Below are 18,592 nucleotides of genomic sequence, written 5' to 3' on the forward strand. Positions count from 1 at the left end.
GATTGTCATTAACTATTACATAGAAAGAAACAAGTGAGATGATTGGATACCAATTATAAAAGAAGAAAGTAGTTGTCAGTAGGCCCCAGCTGACAGAAAACCGAAACCTCAATTGTACAACAGCAAGAGAGTGAATTCTGCCAACAACCTGAATGAACTTAGAAGTAAATTAATAATAATATCTAATTATTTAATAATAATCAGCGAATATATGGCTTGTTGAGCTTGCTTGGTAGAATAAATAGAATAAGCTTGCTCAGATAAGTTTGGGACAAGATTTTTGAAGTAAAGAGAACACGTGCAGTAACAGTAAGAGGTTTATGTGGTCATTTTCTTTGCTAAAGGGCAGTCTTTTGACAGAGATGCTTCTTAAGCAAGCTGGTGGTATTGCTAATGCTTACAGGTGTTGATGAGCTTCCTGAATAGTTTTTAGGAAAAGCAGGAAAAGTAGAACTCAGGAAAGCAGAATTTATAATTTAAGACGTGAATTTCACATGTGGGAAGGCATGATCAGTACATAATTGAGTAATTTGCTTTGAGGTAGATCTTGTCTTTATTTTTTTAAATGTATTTTAAATTTCCTGTGTAAATATTTAAATATTAAGTAGTGATAGCTCTTACTCTGATATAGTAATAGGGAAAAGCTTACTTTTTATTTAAACATTTAATTTCTTTGACTCTACCCCCACCCCACCCAACAGAGAAGACAGAGAAGCAAGGTTTCTAGCCAGTAAAATGGGAATCATAGCAACATTCCGGTCATGGGCAGGTAAGTTCCTCTGTGTTACTTTATATTGTATAAGACAAACTTGACTAGTTTTTCAAATGTTAACTTATTGTAGCATCTCATTTAAATGTTAACATGGTCTTTTTTGTGTGTTATCATTAGAACCAAGAGGGGTTTAATACACAGTATTAAAATTGACCATTTGTAAGTCAACATTGCTGATGATAACCTGGGCATTTAAATAAAAAATTTGAACATGATCTATACCAAAAAAGATTTTAAGAATGTTAGTTGAATACATCGCTAAAGTTTCTTACCTTAAACTATAATGTAGAATGTTATAAATACCTTATAAGCAAGAATAGTAGTCTCAAATATCTTTCCTTTTGTTTCTTTATTGTGTTTTGGGATGTATTTTTTTAATTTAATTTCTTACTGAAATACGGTTGATTTACAATGTGTTTCTGGTGTATAGCAGAGTGCTTCAGATATATATCTATATAGGTATATAGATATATGTGTATATATGTTCTTTTTCATATTCTTTCCATTATGGTTTGTTATAATGAATATAGTTGTCTGTGCTATACATATACTGTAGGACCTTGTTTATTTTATATATAGCAGTGTGTATCTATAAATCCCAAACTCCTAACTTATTGCTCCCTCACTTCTTTTCCCCCTTGGTAACCATATGTTTGTTTTCTCTGTTTGCAAGTCTGTTTATGTTTTCATAAATAAGTTCATTTGTATCATATTTTAGATTCCACATATAAGTGATATCATGTGGTATTTGTCTTTGTCTGTCTGACTTCATTTAGTATGATAATAATCTCTGGGTCCATCTGTGTTGCTACATATGACATTAGTCTATTCTATATTATGACTGAATAATATTTCATTTTATATATATACCACATCTTCTTTATCTGTTGATGGACATTTAAGTTGCTTCTGTGTCTTGACTATTAAAATAGTGCTGCAGTGAACACTGGGGTGGATGTATCTCTTCACATTAGGGTTTTCTCTGGATATATGCTCAGGAGTGGAATTGCAGGATCATATGGTAACTCTATTTTTAGTTTTTAAGGAAATCTCCATACTATTTTCTATAATGGCTACATTAATTTACTTTCCTGCCAGTAGTGTGAGAGGGTTTCTGTTGCTCCACAGCCTCTCCCATGTTTATTATTTGTAGACTTTTTAATGATGGACATTCTGACTGGTATGAGGTGATACCTCATTGTAGTTTTGATTTGCATTTGTCTAATAATAATTAGTGATGTTGAACATCTTTTTGTGGGCCTGTCGACCATCTGCATGTGTTATGGGGAGACCTATCTACTTAGGTCTTCTTCCCTTTTTTTTTTAGATTGCTTTGTTTTTTTGTTACTGTGTTGTATGAGTTGTTTAGATATTTTGGAAGTTAATCCCTTGTCAGTTGCATCATTTGCAAATACTTTCTCCCATTCTGTAAGTTGTCTTTTCATTTTGTTTATGGTTTCCTTTCTATGTAAAAGCTTAGAAATTTGATTAGGTCTCATTTGTTCATTTTTGCTTTTCTTGTAAAAATTTTTCATTGGACTGCAGTTGATTTGCAGTGTTGTGTCAGTTTCAGGTGTCCAGCAGAGTGAATCAGTTACACATGTCCATTAAAAAAAAATATTTTCTTCTCAAATAGGCCAATACAAAGTATTGAACAGTGTTCCCTGTGCTATACAGTAGGTTATTATTAGTCATCTACTTTATACATAGTGTGTATATATGTCAGTCCTGGTCTTCCAATGTATCACCACCTCTGTCCCTTGGTAACCATGTTTGTTTTCTACATCTGTGACTTTACCTCTGTTTTGTAAGTAAGTTCATTTGTATCCTGTCCCCTTTTCTTTAGATTCCACATATAAGCAATATCATATCTGTCTTTCTGTGCCTGAATTACCTCACTCAGCATGACAGTCTCCAGGTTCATCCACGTTGTTGCAAATGGCATAGTTTTTTCTTTTTTATTGCTGAGTAGTAGTCCATTGTATATATGTACCACATACTCTTGGTATACCATGTTCTTAGTTTGTGAAAATGACTATGCTATCCAAAGCAGTCTACAGATTCAGTGCAATCTCAATTACCAATGGCATTTTTCTCAGAACTAGAACAAAAATTTGTGTGGAAACACAGAGAGGCCCCAAAAGGTGAAAGCAATTTTGAGAAAGAACAAATGGAGCTAGAGGAATTAGTCTCCCTGACTTCAGACTATCCTACAAAGCTACAGTTATTCAAATGTTATGGTATTGACACAAAAACAGAAATATATAGATCAATAGAAAAGGATAGAAAGCCCAGAAATAAACCCACTCACCTATGGTCAATTAATCTATGACAACGGAGGCAAGAATATGCAGTGGAGAAAAGATAATTTCTTCAATATGTGGTTGGTGCTGGGAAACTAGGCAGCTACATACAAAAGAATGAAATTAGAACATTCTTAGCACCATACACAAAAATAAATTCAAAATGGATTAAAGACCTTTAAGGCCAGACACTGTAAAACTCTTAGAGGAAAACATAGGCAGAACCCCCTTTTACCCAAATCACATCCTGATCTTTTTTAAATTTTTTTTAGTAGTAAAAAAAACAAAACAAAAAACCCAAATAAACAAATGGGATCTAATTTAACTTAAAAGCTTTTGCACAGCCAAGGTAACCATACCTCAGACTGGGAGGTATATTTGTAATATTTGTAAATGTAAATATAATATTTGTAATATTTGTAAATGTAAATATTTGTAGTGTTTGTAAATGTAATTTGTAAATGTAAATGTAATATTTGTAAATGATGCAACTGACCAAGGGATTAATCTCCAAAATATATAAATGATTCATGCAATTCAATATCAAAAGACCCAATTGAAATGACTCAGCAAAAAATGGGTGGAAGGTCTAAATAGACATTTCTCCAAAGAAGACATACAGATGGCCAAAAAGCACATGGAAAAATGCTCAATATCATTAGGAAATGCAAATCAAAACTACAATGAGGTATCACCTAACACTGATCAGAATGGCATTGTTAAAAAATCTGTAGGCAGTAAATGTAGAGAAGGTGTGGAGAAAGGGACCCCTCCTACACTGTTACTGGGAATGCAAATTGAAACAGCCACTATTTATTGGAGAACCGTATGGCGATTCCGTAAAAAACTAAAAATATCAATAGAGCTACCATATGATGTAGCAGTCCCACTCCTGAGCATATACCCAGAGAAAGCCATACTTTTGCTTTTATTTCTATTGCCGAGTAGCCCAGAATTTCTTGAGAACCTTTTTGGATGTAATTTAAATGGTAAAATTATTCATAATCTCTACTTAGTTGGAAAATTGAGAGAATATTTGAAATACACTATCACTTATGATGATCAAATAATATAATAATGTAATTTAGCTTAGAAAAATGTAACATTTTGTATTATGAATACATCTTTTGAAATTCAAATCAGTGATCTTTTTTTTCTTTTTATCCTTTATAGGTATTATTAATTTATGTAAACCTGGAAACTCTGGGATTCAGTCTCTAATTGGAGTACTTTGCATTCCAAATATGGAAATAAGGGTAGGTAAAAATTACTCTGTATCATTCCTGGAATTTTAGTGGAGGAAATTAATTGGAGAAAAGTTTCAGGTGGTGTTTTTCCTCATGAATTGTTAATCTGTGTCACAGAACATTTTAAAAATACAGGAATAAATATTTACCACTTAGTTGAACACTAAGGATAGTAATATGAATCATTTGAAACAATGCTGTTGTAGGAACTATGGATGTATTAAAATTAGATTAAAATATGACATTAATTATGCCTTTTCTTTCTTTGAAATTAACTACGCTTTATTTAATAAAACGCATAGACATTTCACAGGGGCATTCTCATTGTAAAAGTTTCAAGCAATACAGAAAACTATACTTAGGGAAAAGTAAACATAATAGTTATGCAACTTACACCTTCTAACTTTTATTTTTATGTTATGAGTAGTGGTTTTGATTAAAATTAGGGTATTTATATGCTTAATTATTAGACATAGTCCTAAATTATTATGACTTTCCTGGTGGCTCAGATGGTAAAGAATCTGCCTGCAATGCAGGAGACCCAGATTCTATCTCTGAGTTGGGAAGATCCCCTGGGTAAAGAAATGACAGTCCACTCCAGTTTTCTTGCCTGGAGAATTCCATGGACAGAGGAGCCTGGTGGGCTGCAGTCCGCAGAGGTGCAGTGAATCAGACACAACTGAGTGACTAACACTTCACTTTCTAAATTATTAATTATAAGAATTGTATAAAACAGCTAAAACAGATTGAAATTAGAGGGAAAAAAATTAACTCTTCACAAGGTTCTTCCTTTTCCCCTTCTACGTTTTTCTTTTAATGTTCAAAGGAACAAAATTTGCCCCCCTGTTTCTAATTATTAGTATAAATATTAGCTAGAGGTGCCTTGCTTAAAATGTGAACTAAAAATAAAAGCATCTAAACCATGGAAGGATGTTATTAAGGATGGAAAGATCTATAAGCAGGGAATTAAAGGTTCCAGTTCAGTTGACTTCTTACTCAGCAAAAAAACATGCTCTTTTGAGTTTGGCCAGACTGAGGTTTGACTCCTCATTTTATTATTTATAGCTCCATGACCTTAGACAAATTATTTTCAACCTTTAAATCTATTTCTTCATGTGTACAATGGGGATAATACAAGATTTATTGAAAAAGTTACATCATGTATATGTAGTAAGCATTCAGTACTTTTCTCTAATATAGGCAGATACAGTAGTTTTCTAAAATATAGTAGTTCTGTTTTTACCAATTTTTAAATCTGTGAATAGGACATTTAAAAATTTTTAAGTGAAGATTTATTCTGTAAAAATAAATGAACTGTATTTTTTTTTTTTTACTTTCAGCGAGGTCTCCTTGAAGTGCTTTATGATATATTTCGTCTTCCTCTACCTGTTGTGACTGAAGAGTTCATAGAAGCACTGCTCAGTGTAGGTAAGTATTGAAGTGCATTCACTGTCCATATATTGTAATTTTTTTAATGACTTACCTAATGGAGGCAGAGTCCCTCCAAGGTACTAAAATAAGTATTGAATATCATTTTCTTTTCTTATTGCATATTTGTGGCATGAAATTAATATAAAAATAAAATCTCAGGTGAATTTCTAAAAAGAAATTTTAATTTCTTCTCCATCACCCTAGCTCCTGAAATTAGCAGTGAAATTAATAATAGAAGGATGGATCAAGAAGGGAAGAGAGGAGATAATAAGAAACTGTTTGCAATTCTCAGATTATTTGATTTTTAAAATTTTATTTTAGCTAAATGACTCTAAAGCCTTCAATGAAGAAAGTTAAAGTTAGATTTATATAAACCCTTCATTTACAGAAATCATCTTTTTTCTGTATGCTTTTTTGAGTCTTTTTTTTTTTTTTTTTTAAGCCAACAGTTAAAATTATTTATAGCCTGGTTGTATGCTATGCTGTGCTAAATCACTTCAGTCGTGTCTGACCCTTTGCGACCCTGTGGAGTGTAACCTGCCAGGCTCCTCTGTCCATGGATAGCCTGTTTAGCTGATGGTTGTTTAAAGTGTTTCATTGATGTATTATTTTCTTCTGTCTAAATTTATTTTAGATCCAGGTAGATTCCAAGACAGTTGGAGGCTTTCAGATGGCTTTGTAGCAGCTGAGGCAAAAACTATTCTTCCTCATCGTGCCAGATCCAGGTAGAATTTAAGTACAGAAATAATAAAGATTTATTACAGTTCCTATTGTTATGTTAAATTTTCTAGTGTATGGAACAAGATTTAAATATTTCTGTGCTGTATTTATTTCCAGGCCAGACCTCATGGATAATTATTTGGCACTGATACTCTCAGCATTTATTCGTAATGGACTTTTAGAAGTAAGAATTATAAACCTTTTTCTATTTTATTTCCTCTAACAGTTCTTTCAGAGCAACAAACATGATGCGTAGATGTGTTCATTCATGTGTGCTATTTTGCAACTATGCTGTTTTCTTTTTATTTTCAAAGGGTTTGGTTGAGGTAATAACAAACAGTGATGACCATATCTCAGTTAGAGCCACCATCCTTTTAGGAGAACTTTTACATATGGTAAGTTTAACAACTTTTAATTATGTTTTGTACGTTAATGTTTTAATTTATGAAACAAGGCTATTTTAACAGTGTTACTTTGCATTATCTCAAAAACATAAGTTTGCACTTATTTGGATATATAGCTTTACATTACAAAGAGCCCTTGATACTTTGTATCATATATATAGGCTAGTTATTTAAGTGGAAAAAATAAAAAGTATTGAATACTCACTTTCATTGTTGACATTTTGAGTCCATAAATATCTTTCTTTAGAATCTTTAGAATGACTTCCTTCCTAAAAATTATAAAACTATAGATATTACTTCAGTCAGCTAGGGATCGAATTGATAATAGTCAGTGCCTGAATTTTAGAAAACTTTGTGAAGGAAAAATCTAAATTTAACTGCCTTATTTGAACATGTACTCCTTTGTAAACTTGTCAGTTGAGGTTTGTTTTGAAAGGTGGGAATCTTTTTGGAGGGGACATGGTTTTATGACATCAGTAATTTGTGGAAACAAGGAGCTAGCCAAGTGATCTGATCATTTCCAACTCCTAGCAGATGAAGCAGTGAGGGTACTTTGATCATTTGCAAGTTAGAAATTTATATTTCTAAGTCTGTTAGTTAATAAGTGTGAAAGTCGCTCAGTCATGTCCAACTCTTTGCAACCCCGTGGACTGTAGCCTGCCAAGCTCCTCTGTCCATGGAATTCTCCAGGCCAGAATACTGGAGTGGGTAGCCTTTCCCTTCTCCAGGGGATCTTCCCATCCCAAGGATTTCTCCTGCATTGCAAGTGTATTCTTTACCGTCTGAGCCACCAGGGAAGCCCATTAGTTAATAAAATACTAAATAAAAAGAACCACTCTGAACTCATTAAAGAAGAAGTAACCCTATGGCAAATCTTTTGAAATTATGTTACGGCTTGTTATTACTGGCAGATTATTTTTTGTTTTTATAGTTGTGTTTGGTCCCCTCCATCAGCAGGGTTTTGTCTATATAGAAGTTCAGCTTTGTGAGTGAGGAAAAGAGAATTAAGCAGTTTAATGATAACTGTCTTGTTTATCAGTAAGTTATTTAGCCACTTGCTCTGTTAAGCCCATCTACGAAAGAATTAATATTGCAGATTTTGTTTGGAAAGCAGAAGGCAAGTTTCTTATTTTAAAGATTGTTGGAATTATGAGACAAACCTCTTTTGAGAAGCTGGCTTTTAAACCTAAGAGGTAAACTCGTAAATTATGATGTTGCATCCAGCATTTTAAATCCTACTTTTAGCATAACATTATAGCACTGAATCTAAGTTTTGACCTATCATCCTTTTACATTATTTAAGAATTGAATTTAATTGGGTACCACTTAAGATTATAATTTAAAGTTATGATAAAGGATCTATGGAATTTAGAGTTTTATTAATGTAATCTGAGCCTGTATCCTTGTATTTGTTACATGTCATCCTTGATGAAAGTAAATAAGATAAAAATAGTAAGTATGTATTAGAAAGTAAATAATTAACTTCATAAGTAAAATCTCAGTCTTTAGCATTATATCTGTGGATAATCTATAACATAAAATACTCTTTTTCAACTTTTTATAAAATACTATTTTTCATTTTAGGCAAACACAATTCTTCCTCATTCACATAGCCATCATTTGCACTGCCTGCCAACCCTAATGAATATGGCTGCATCCTTTGATATCCCTAAGGAAAAGAGATTGTAAGTGTCCAAGTTCTAGCAAAGTTTGTGCCTAGTATATTTATTAGCCACTTAGATGTCCTTATCTTCTTTTTAAGAAAGTAGTATATATAGGTTATTCCTGAGAATTCTTTTAGGGAAGCCTTTGGATAAGAGGAAAATTTGTAGTTTTTTAAAATAACTTGTATTTTAGGCTACAAAGTATTTTGGCTTGGTAAAGTCAACCTTTTCTCATGTGTTTCTGGACAAGGACATAAAATTTCTACTGGATCAGTAAAAATATTGGGATTGTGAGTTTTTTGGACTATTGTATGTTTTGAGCAACAATTCAGTCTCTCTCAGTATCTAAATTGTATCAGATTAAAGCACAAAGACTAAGTGTAATTTTTTTAATATATGGGGTTAAAAATGTTGAGGAGAAAAATTTTGGAATTTAGTTTCCCATACTTTAGGCATTGAAGTAAGCTAAACCCTTAATGCTGAAGGAAATATTACAAATACAGAATTTATAAAGTATGGTATTACAGCTGTAACTCTGCTGGAATTCGAGGACTAATAATAAAATATAATTTAAAATGTAAGGTGGAGGAGCTTGATTGTATAGTGATAGTAGAAATCTTTTTTCATCTGATAGATTGTGTCTCGTCCAGGGATGTCTGTTTTTTTTTTTTTCCTCTTATGATCAGAAAAATTTTATATATTTAGGTTTCTTTTTTTTTTTTTCATGAAGTTTTAAAATGTTCTTCATAGGAATTTTTGTTAAGTTATACTATAATTCTCATAAGTTTAGTTAGCTTTATTAACTTAAAAGTACACATAAGGGCCTCACTATGAATAAATAGTATTTTTTTATTAATTTAAAATCTACCAATGAGAATACTATTATTTAACAGATTGAAGTTGTATTATAAACTGAGAGCATTAGGGATCATCAGTTCTGACTTCAGGCTTACATTGGTATTGATAGCATTCAGCTCTTATTTTAGTAGTTTCTTCATGGAAAAATGTACTTTCTCAAAACCTGGTAGACCTGAACTCTCTGAGTCAGCTTATGGCCATGGATTTTAGTATTCATCAGGAATTCAAATTTTCCTTCAAAATTCCAATAATAATAATAGAATTTTTTTTTTTGAGCTTGGTAAGCTGTCTTTACTGATAAGTACTTGCCAATCTGGGCACATCTCAAGGTTTTTACATTTTGAATCCAGTTTGTATTTATTACAATTTCTGAAGTTGGCCATGGATTTTAGTATTCATCAGGAATTCAAATTTACCTTCAAAATTCCAATAATAATAATAATAGAATTTTTTTTTTGAGCTTGGTAAGCTGTCTTTACTGATAAAATACTTGCCAATCTGGGCACATCTCAAGGTTTTTACATTTTGAATCCAGTTTGTATTTATTACAATTTCTGAAGTTGAGACTTGACTGCCACCAAATTCTTGAAAACTGTACTTTTTATATACCACAAGAAGGGAATTAAAAATAATTTTTAAAAGGATTCCATTTACAGTTGCAGATTAGTAGGGAAAATACAGACTGTTCAGTTAATATTGGAATCATTGGTTATCCAACCTCATACCTTAAACAAAAATCAGCTTCATATGGATCAAGGCCTTAAATGTGAAAAGCAGAGTTTTAAAATAAGAAAATATGTAAAACTTCAGTTTGGACCTTGAGGAGGGATTTCTTAAAACTAACATACAACTGTACCACCACCACTGTAAGAAAAAATTAGTATGTTTTGTTGAATCTGAATAATTAGTGTTTCTTCATACAAATCAGCAGTGTTCTTGTTTTTTTTTTTTTTTTCTTTGTGGTTCCAAATTTGATTAAATCATTTACTTCTTAGTAACAGTATCTAGCCTGCATTTATGTTTGTTTCAATAGAATAATTTACCAAAGTGATCTCTTTAAAATTATGCTATCCCTCCTACAGTATTAATTGAATTTTTTTCCTCATTTAGGCGAGCCAGTGCAGCTTTGAACTGTTTAAAACGCTTCCATGAAATGAAAAAACGAGGACCTAAACCTTATAGCCTTCATTTAGATCACATTATTCAGAAAGCAATTGCAACACATCAGAAACGGGATCAATATCTCCGAGCTCAGAAAGATATATTTGTTCTTAAGGTACTGATGCAGAAGATGTGATTTTTACTTTAATTTCCTAATTCTTAACCACTGTATTTTAGTAGGCATATACATGCTTGAGTTAGCAGTTTTATTGATGCATATGACTTTTCAAAAAGCTTCTAAGTTTTATAATGACTGGGCAGTTGAGCTGAGTTTTTATAACTTTTTAAAGAACCTTGATAATTCTCCCTAAATGAAAAATTTTTCTTTTTGTTTTTAAAATTTCAACTGTTTTTGATGTAAGGCCAGTTTTTCTTAATTTTTCTTATTATTTTCTGGTGATTTAGGATACAGAGGAAGCTCTTCTAATGAACCTTAGAGATAGCCAAGTCCTTCAACATAAAGAGAATCTTGAATGGAATTGGAATCTTATTGGGACCATCCTTAAGGTATGATAGGATACTTCTTGGTAATGGCTTGATTGTTTTCATTTTATTATTCATTGCAATTTATCATAATTGTATGTTTAGGAATTAATAAGTCCGTAATATAACATATTATGTTTTTTCTAGTGGCCAAATGTAAATCTAAGAAACTATAAAGATGAACAGTTGCACAGGTATGTAAGAACTGTTTTGCATTTAAATGTAAAGAACTTAAATTTGAATTATATTATGTCTGATAACTGTTAAAAGTAATAATTGATGTTTTAAACATACATTCTTACTTTTTAATGGTTGGTATTCAGTAGGTACATACTATATATATATTTTTATACATAGCTTGTGTTTTATAACCAAAAAGCATCAACTAATTGTTTTCTGGTTACTTACATTCTGATTTTAGTTTTGGAACAAATGAAGTACTTAAGATAAAAGTTTTCTCAAATCAAGATTATCAGCCATGTACTAATCCTGGCCCTAACATATGAGAATGATATGTTAAGAGCATAATATCTCCCTCTCAAAGAGATGGGCATTTTAAATATTCTAATTTCTTTCGCATGTGACTTTGGAGGGTTATTCATTCTTCTTCCTCTTAACACTGCCCTTAACAGGCCACACCTTCCATAAAACAGTTTATGTTTATAGCATATACAGTACTTAAAAGGGTATTATGCTGTTTTCTACTACCCCATGCATTTTTATTCCTTCTGAGTTTAGATTACCCAACCACCAGTGTTGATTTCTTTGAGTAAGAGAGCTTTTACTTCATGTTTTTGAGAAGTTCATATCATTGGTATTATTATTGGTTATTATCATCTCTTCACATTTTGAGAAATGTATAGAACATAAATTAATGTTGGGATAAAGAAGCATAGCACTGACTTTTCAGACTTGTGAGAACAGATATGAAGTCTCATTCAACTTTGTTTCTCCAACTCCTGGGTCTGGCATCTTTATTAGATTGGATAATAGTGTAGAAATTAAATTGAACTAAATTAAATGGAAGCTTAGAACATAATGTTGAAAATTACAACATGAAAATATCATCCATTGCTTTATAAATTCAGTTGTTTAAATTTTACCTGAAGCTTTTATGGTTGACTTTTTGCCTAATTGTGAAAAACTGACAAAATCATAGTATAGTAGCATATTGTGTGCAGTTATCTAGTATAAATTCATAAAATATAGTAGAAGAAAATTTATATATTCAAGATTAAAATAAGGTAAAAAAAAAGATCTAACAGTAAAATAAAATGGATACTTGTCAAAAAGAAAAAGAAGAATGAAAATTTATATCCAGGTGGTTTCATCATATTTATCCAACTGTGTATCTTCTAGAAGTGTTATGTTTGAATTTTTCCTGCTAGCATATTTCTTCTCCACTATTTTCTATCAGGCATCTCACCATAAAATTCTTATTTCATGAAGATATTTTTTATAATCAAGGGAATTATTCGTGTGTGTGTGTGTGCGTGTGTGCACGTGCGTGTGTAGAATGTACCAAATGTGTTTATTAAATTTCTTGCCATTTACCCCAATGGTTTAAACCCAAAACATATTCAAAAGCTATGGTTAAGATTTTAAAATAATTGTTTGGTTTATTACTTTGTTGCTGATTTTTTATTTTAATCTTAGGTTTGTACGAAGACTACTTTATTTTTACAAGCCCAGTAGTAAGTTATACGCCAATCTGGATCTGGATTTTGCCAAGTCCAAGCAGCTCACAGTTGTGGGTTGTCAGTTTACAGAATTTCTTCTTGAGTCTGAAGAGGTAATAGACACTTTGAATATTTTCCAGAGCACATGTTTTTCACTGAATTTGCCCCCTTCCTTTTATTTTTGAATATGTATAAGCTATATTTAGAGACATAGAATGAGCCCAGACTTAGATTTTTATCCTTAGTCACTAGCTATTTATGTGACTTTGGGCAAGTTATTTGCCTTCTAGAAGACCTGGTTTTCTTTTGGTAAAATGGAAAATAATACCATCTCATGCAGCATTGTATTGAATGGGATTAAAAAGAACAGATACTCAGAGATTAATGTCTGTTATTAGTAACTTCATTATTATTAAATGTTTTGGACTTGATTAATTGAGTTGATTTTTCTAGTTGTAGACACTAACTGCTTTTCTAGCAATATCATAATGTATTTGCTTTTAGGATGGGCAGGGATACTTAGAAGATCTAGTAAAGGATATTGTTCAGTGGCTCAATGCCTCTTCTGGAATGAAACCTGAAAGAAGCCTTCAAAATAATGGTTTATTGACTACTCTTAGTCAACACTACTTTTTATTTATTGGAACACTTTCTTGCCACCCTCATGGCGTCAAAATGCTGGAAAAATGCAGCGTATTTCAATGGTGAGCATTCCTAGATTCTATCTCAATATATACCTAGACTTTATTTTTAATGTGATCAGAAAGGCTATGCTTTTTAGTCCGTGCACCTGTATTTGGTAAGTTTTATTGTTGTTGTTCAATCACTCAGTCGTGTCTATCTCTTTGTGACCCCATGGACTGCAGCATGCCAGGCTTCCCAGTCCTCCATCTCCCAGAGCTTCTTCAAACTCATGTCCATTGAGTCAGTGATGGCATCCAACCATCTTGTCCTCTGTTGTCCCCTTCTTCTCCTGCCTTCAATCTTTCCCAACATCAAGGTCTTCTCTAATGAGTCAGCTTTTCTCATCAGGTGGCCAAAGTATTGGAACTTCAGCTTCTGCACCAGTCCTTCCAATGAATAAATATTCAGGGTTGATTTCCTTTAGGATTGACTGGTTTGATCTCCTTGCAGTCCAAGAGACTTGCCTGTGAGTGTCCTAGAGTCTCCGGTGGAAGCATGGGTTGACAGTGGCCTGCTGCAGGGTCAGGGACACTTACTACAACAGTCCTGAGAGCCTGCTGGCATTAGTCTTTTTGAAGGAGGTCACCATTACTGCTGTTACCTCTACCATAGTTTTGCCTCAGACCAAACGATAGGGAAGGAACACAGCCTCACCCATCAGCGGAAAATTGGATTCAAAATTTACTAAGCTTGGCCTTGCCACCAGAGCAAGATTCAATTTTCCCCACAGCCAGTCCCTCCCATCAGGAAGCTTCCTCAAGCCTCTAATCCTCATCTGTCAGAGAGCAGACAGAATGAAAACCACAATCACAGGAAACTAACCAAACTAATCACATGGACCACAGCCTTGTCTAACTTGGTGAAACTATGAGCCATGCCATGTAGGGCCACCCAAGATGGATGATGGGTCATGAAGAGTTCTGAAAAAATGTCCCCTGGAGAAGGGAATGGCAAACCACTTCAGTATTCTTGCCTTGAGAACCCCACAAATAGTATAAAAAGACAAAAAGTTTTGTTTAAAATACAAAAAATTTTAATTAGAGTTGTCTTGATGCTCTGACGCTTTTTTAAGAATGGAATATTTCTTAACTGCTTTCTTTTAGAAATGCTTATTAGGAAGTTTAAAATATTTGTTGAATTAATGAATCAGTACAGTAATTCCTAGTAACCTTTATTATTTTCATCATTTTTTTAGTTTACTTAACCTTTGCTCCTTGAAAAATCAAGATCACTTGCTAAAACTGACTGTTTCAAGCTTGGACTATAGCAGAGATGGTTTGGCCAGGGTCATCCTTTCCAAAATCTTAACAGCAGCCACTGATGTGAGTATAACATAGGCAGTAGAACTATAAATTCATAACTAGTTAGTTCAGTATTTTATAAACTTTAGCCTAGTAAAATTATACATTTTAAGACTATGGGATGGAATTTGAGTTTATTTTTAAATTTTAGTTTGTCCAAAGAACTTGACTACAGTACCCATATTTTTATATAAAGAGAAATGCTTTGAAGCAGCCAGATAGATACAGTATTTTATTATACTGGGACTAAAAAACATGTTTGTGTCAAGGGCTAGAACTGTCAATTCCAGTCTTTCTGCCCTTTTCAAGTGTAAAACTATTCTAAAACAAAGTCAGATGGACTGTCTATAGTGAAGTTTGATGGTGGTGGTTGGTTTTTGGGTTTTTTTTTAATGTTCTCATTTATCTTTATAGGCCTGCAGACTGTATGCAACAAAACATTTAAGAGTATTATTGAGAGCTAATGTTGAATTCTTCAATAATTGGGGAATTGAGTTACTTGTGACCCAGCTGCATGATAAAAACAAAACGATTTCTTCTGAGGCCCTTGATATTCTTGATGAAGCATGTGAAGACAAGGTAAAGTTTCATTATCTTATGATAAAATACTTAGATGTGAGTTTTTATGAAAATATTCAAACTTGATAGAAAACTGTGTGAAATTATAATGTATGTAATATAGTGGTTTTGGAAGTAGAGAATTTACTATCTTCATGCAGTTATTAATTTGCCTAATAATTATTTTAGGCCAATCTTCATGCACTTATTCAGATGAAGCCAGCTTTATCTCACCTTGGGGACAAGGGTTTGCTTCTCCTCCTGAGGTAAATTTTAAGAAAATTTTTCCTGTAGTTATGTTTTCTTTTGTGTGCTCTCTGGCAGTATGTATTAAAGCTGGATTCAAATCTGGAAAGGAAGCACTCTAAAGAGTTTAGCTGTTAACTTCTGAAAGAGGCCTGTTTTAGAATATCAGGCATTCTTTAGTACTGAAACTCTGGCTTTTCATTGTTTTCCATAGTGTTTCTTTTTCATTTCTGTGTGTCCTCATTCTTTTCATAACATTTTCTTTACTGTGGTTGGATTCATGTTTTTTGCAAAGATTATAAAACTATTTGTATTTGAAATTATAATTGCCTTCTTTAAGGCACTATTCTTAAAGTCTTTGGGCTTAAGTGTATTTGGTTTGAGATACTTTAGCTTCTTAAACAGTTTTTTGTGAGACCCAATGTTAAACTGTTGCCTGTTGCACTTTACAGATTTCTCTCCATTCCAAAAGGGTTTTCCTATTTGAATGAAAGGGGTTATGTAACAAAACAGTTGGAAAAGTGGCACAAGGTAATTTTCTGTTGAATAAGTTTCAGTTTGTATGTTTTTATTTTGGAAAATAAATTTGAGAATTTTGAAATTAAAGTTAAATATTTAAATATTCATATGAAGTCAGGTCTTAAAATTCTGTTACTTATTTATATTCATACTTATCCATTTTTTAAGCTACAGTTATTTTATAGTGTGAACTGTTGATTTTGTATGTTTTCTGTTGAAATTTTGCTTTCAGCTTTAACGTACTGCATCATTTGTCAACCCTACTTACCATCATCATTTCTTTTATTTTGGGTTCCTTTTACAGCCCTTTTGAACTGAAACAGTTTTCCTAACTGAAGATTATAAAACAGTTCTACCAGGCAGATATAATAATCTAATTATTAAACTTCATTTTAGGGTAGACTTTTCATAAATCTGAGAGCAAACTTCTTGCTATTGTACATAATAGGGAAATCTAGGAAGAAGGGGCTAGTTTGAAGGTATTGGTTATCTCTTTAGCTTTTCTTTAGCTGGTCATCACTGTGGCTTCAGTTAACTTGAAGCATTATAAATCATCAAAGCATCTTAGAAGCTCATAGAATAATCAGTCCTAACATAAATGATTCCCAGATTTTCTTCTGTTGAATTCAGATCATTGTTTATATTGTCTGTGTTGAACCATATTTCATAAGATAGTCTCATTTAAAAAAAAATAATGAAACTATAGTTATAGTTACCAGAGGTGGGATGTGGGGGTAGAGGAAATTGGATGAAGGCAGTCAAAAGAGACAAACTTACATTTATATACTTATAATAAGTACTAGGGATATAATATACAGAATGATAAATATAATTAGCTTTGTTGAATGTTATATATAAAAGTTGTTGAGTAAATCCTGAGAGTTCTTATCACAAGGGAAAATATTTTATTTCTTTAGTTTTGTATCTATATAAAATAATGTATGTTCACTAAACTTATTGTGATAGTCATTTCAGATGTGTGTAAGTCAAATCATTATGCTGGATGTACACACTGCTGGATGTCAATTATCTCTCAATAAAACTGGATGGAAAAGAAATACTGTAACTGTAAAGCATACAACTTCAGGCATGGAGTCTTTCAGTAATTGGTGAATTGGAAAACTGAAATAAAGACATAATAGTTTCATTCCCTAAACAGAAGATTATCCTCACTTTAAAAAAAAAAGTGAAAATATCTAGGAATACCGAGACTAGTTTAGAAGCAAAATTGGTAAGAGCATGAACTTCAGTGGTGGTGAGGTTTGATAGAGAGACATTTTCTGGGCATTTTTAAAATAAGATGGACAGAATTCATAAACTGATTGGATATAATAAATGAGGACTGCTTGACTCTTATGGTTTCTGATTTGAATGCCTGAGTAAATAATGGTTCATCATTAAGAGATTGTGATTTGCAAGATTGAGGATACTAAATTTTGAATAAATTGAACTGCTATTGCCTATGGGATGGCCAGTGATGATATCCAGAAAATACTTGGAAATGTGGATCTGGAGCTGAAGATGGCAGTTTGGGAGTTGTCAGTGAATAGTAGTAGTTGAAATTTGAATTGAGTGAGATCACCAAGGGAAACGTAAAGAACAAAAAAAAATAAAACTGGAAATTGCTCCCTAGAGAACACTCTGCTTTAATGAGGGGAACAAAAGGATGGGGATACTGAGGAAAAATTATAAGAATGATTTCACTAAAGGATGCTTCAGGAAGGAGAGACCAGTGGTATATATTCTTGAGAGAGGTCAGATAAGGTAAACACTAGAAAAAACACTGTTGAATGTGACAGGTCATTGGTGAATTTTGCCAGAGCAATTTCAGTAGAAAGTTGCAAATAGATGCTAACTTGCAGTTATAGTGAGTTTCGCCAGTAAATGGAAGGTGTAAAAACAAAGACAACTTATCTCACAAATGAATTAGCGAATGGGAAATTAATTAGTGAATAGTGATTGCCTACCATTAAACTTAGTGCTTTTCAAGTATTAACCTCATTTAATCCTCACAGCAACTCTGTGAAATGTTTTCTATTATTTTTGTTTTGTGAAGGAAAATGTAGAAGCTAAGATGAGTAACAACCTAATTTATCCTAGGTCACAAAGCTTGAAAATAACAGAGCCAGGGCCACTTTTTGATTCCAGAGCCCTGATGCTCTTTCCTCTATGTTTGATTTTCTCCCAGTAGTTTGCAGCATGCCATGGTAAAGTTGACACTCTTTTTCTAGGTAATAAAACATTCAGACCAGAATCATACTGAGAATCCACTCATTTGATTTAAAACTTTCTCTCCTAGCCCAGGCTTTGTACAGACTTAGAAACCTGCAATAAAAGAGGGGGTATGGTTCATTTCATAACTTTTTATTGTTTATCTCCTCTCCATTTACCAGCTGCAGATTTAGGGCCTCTCCAGCTTTAGAGCAGGAGGGAGAGATGGAGGAAGGGATGAGAATTCATGGACAGTCTTACCCAGCTGATGCAGTTGTTACCTGGGGCTATTAGCTTTGGGGAGGGCAGATTTCAAATGTTGATTTTTCTTTTTACTCAGGGCTCTTGTTC

At 32.7% G+C, this 18,592-nt stretch overlaps 1 protein-coding gene across 3 annotated transcripts in view; it reads left to right on the forward strand.

Moving 5' to 3' along the window:
- RICTOR (RPTOR independent companion of MTOR complex 2) overlaps positions 1-18,592 on the forward strand; it is a 126,800-nt gene that overhangs the window by 77,190 nt on the left and 31,018 nt on the right. For all 3 annotated transcript variants that reach the window (XM_043887183.1, XM_043887185.1, XM_043887186.1), the window contains 16 exons: positions 702-769; positions 4,249-4,331; positions 5,663-5,750; positions 6,388-6,478; positions 6,591-6,657; positions 6,788-6,868; positions 8,462-8,562; positions 10,510-10,675; positions 10,966-11,067; positions 11,191-11,237; positions 12,700-12,835; positions 13,227-13,426; positions 14,602-14,728; positions 15,122-15,286; positions 15,455-15,531; positions 15,964-16,042. In XM_043887183.1, coding sequence (XP_043743118.1) covers positions 702-769; positions 4,249-4,331; positions 5,663-5,750; positions 6,388-6,478; positions 6,591-6,657; positions 6,788-6,868; positions 8,462-8,562; positions 10,510-10,675; positions 10,966-11,067; positions 11,191-11,237; positions 12,700-12,835; positions 13,227-13,426; positions 14,602-14,728; positions 15,122-15,286; positions 15,455-15,531; positions 15,964-16,042 — 1,678 coding nt within the window. The remainder of the gene's footprint in view (positions 1-701; positions 770-4,248; positions 4,332-5,662; positions 5,751-6,387; positions 6,479-6,590; positions 6,658-6,787; positions 6,869-8,461; positions 8,563-10,509; positions 10,676-10,965; positions 11,068-11,190; positions 11,238-12,699; positions 12,836-13,226; positions 13,427-14,601; positions 14,729-15,121; positions 15,287-15,454; positions 15,532-15,963; positions 16,043-18,592) is intronic.

Source organism: Cervus elaphus, chromosome 25 (assembly GCF_910594005.1).
Source record: "Cervus elaphus chromosome 25, mCerEla1.1, whole genome shotgun sequence".
In the NCBI taxonomy this organism is placed as follows: domain Eukaryota; kingdom Metazoa; phylum Chordata; class Mammalia; order Artiodactyla; family Cervidae; genus Cervus; species Cervus elaphus.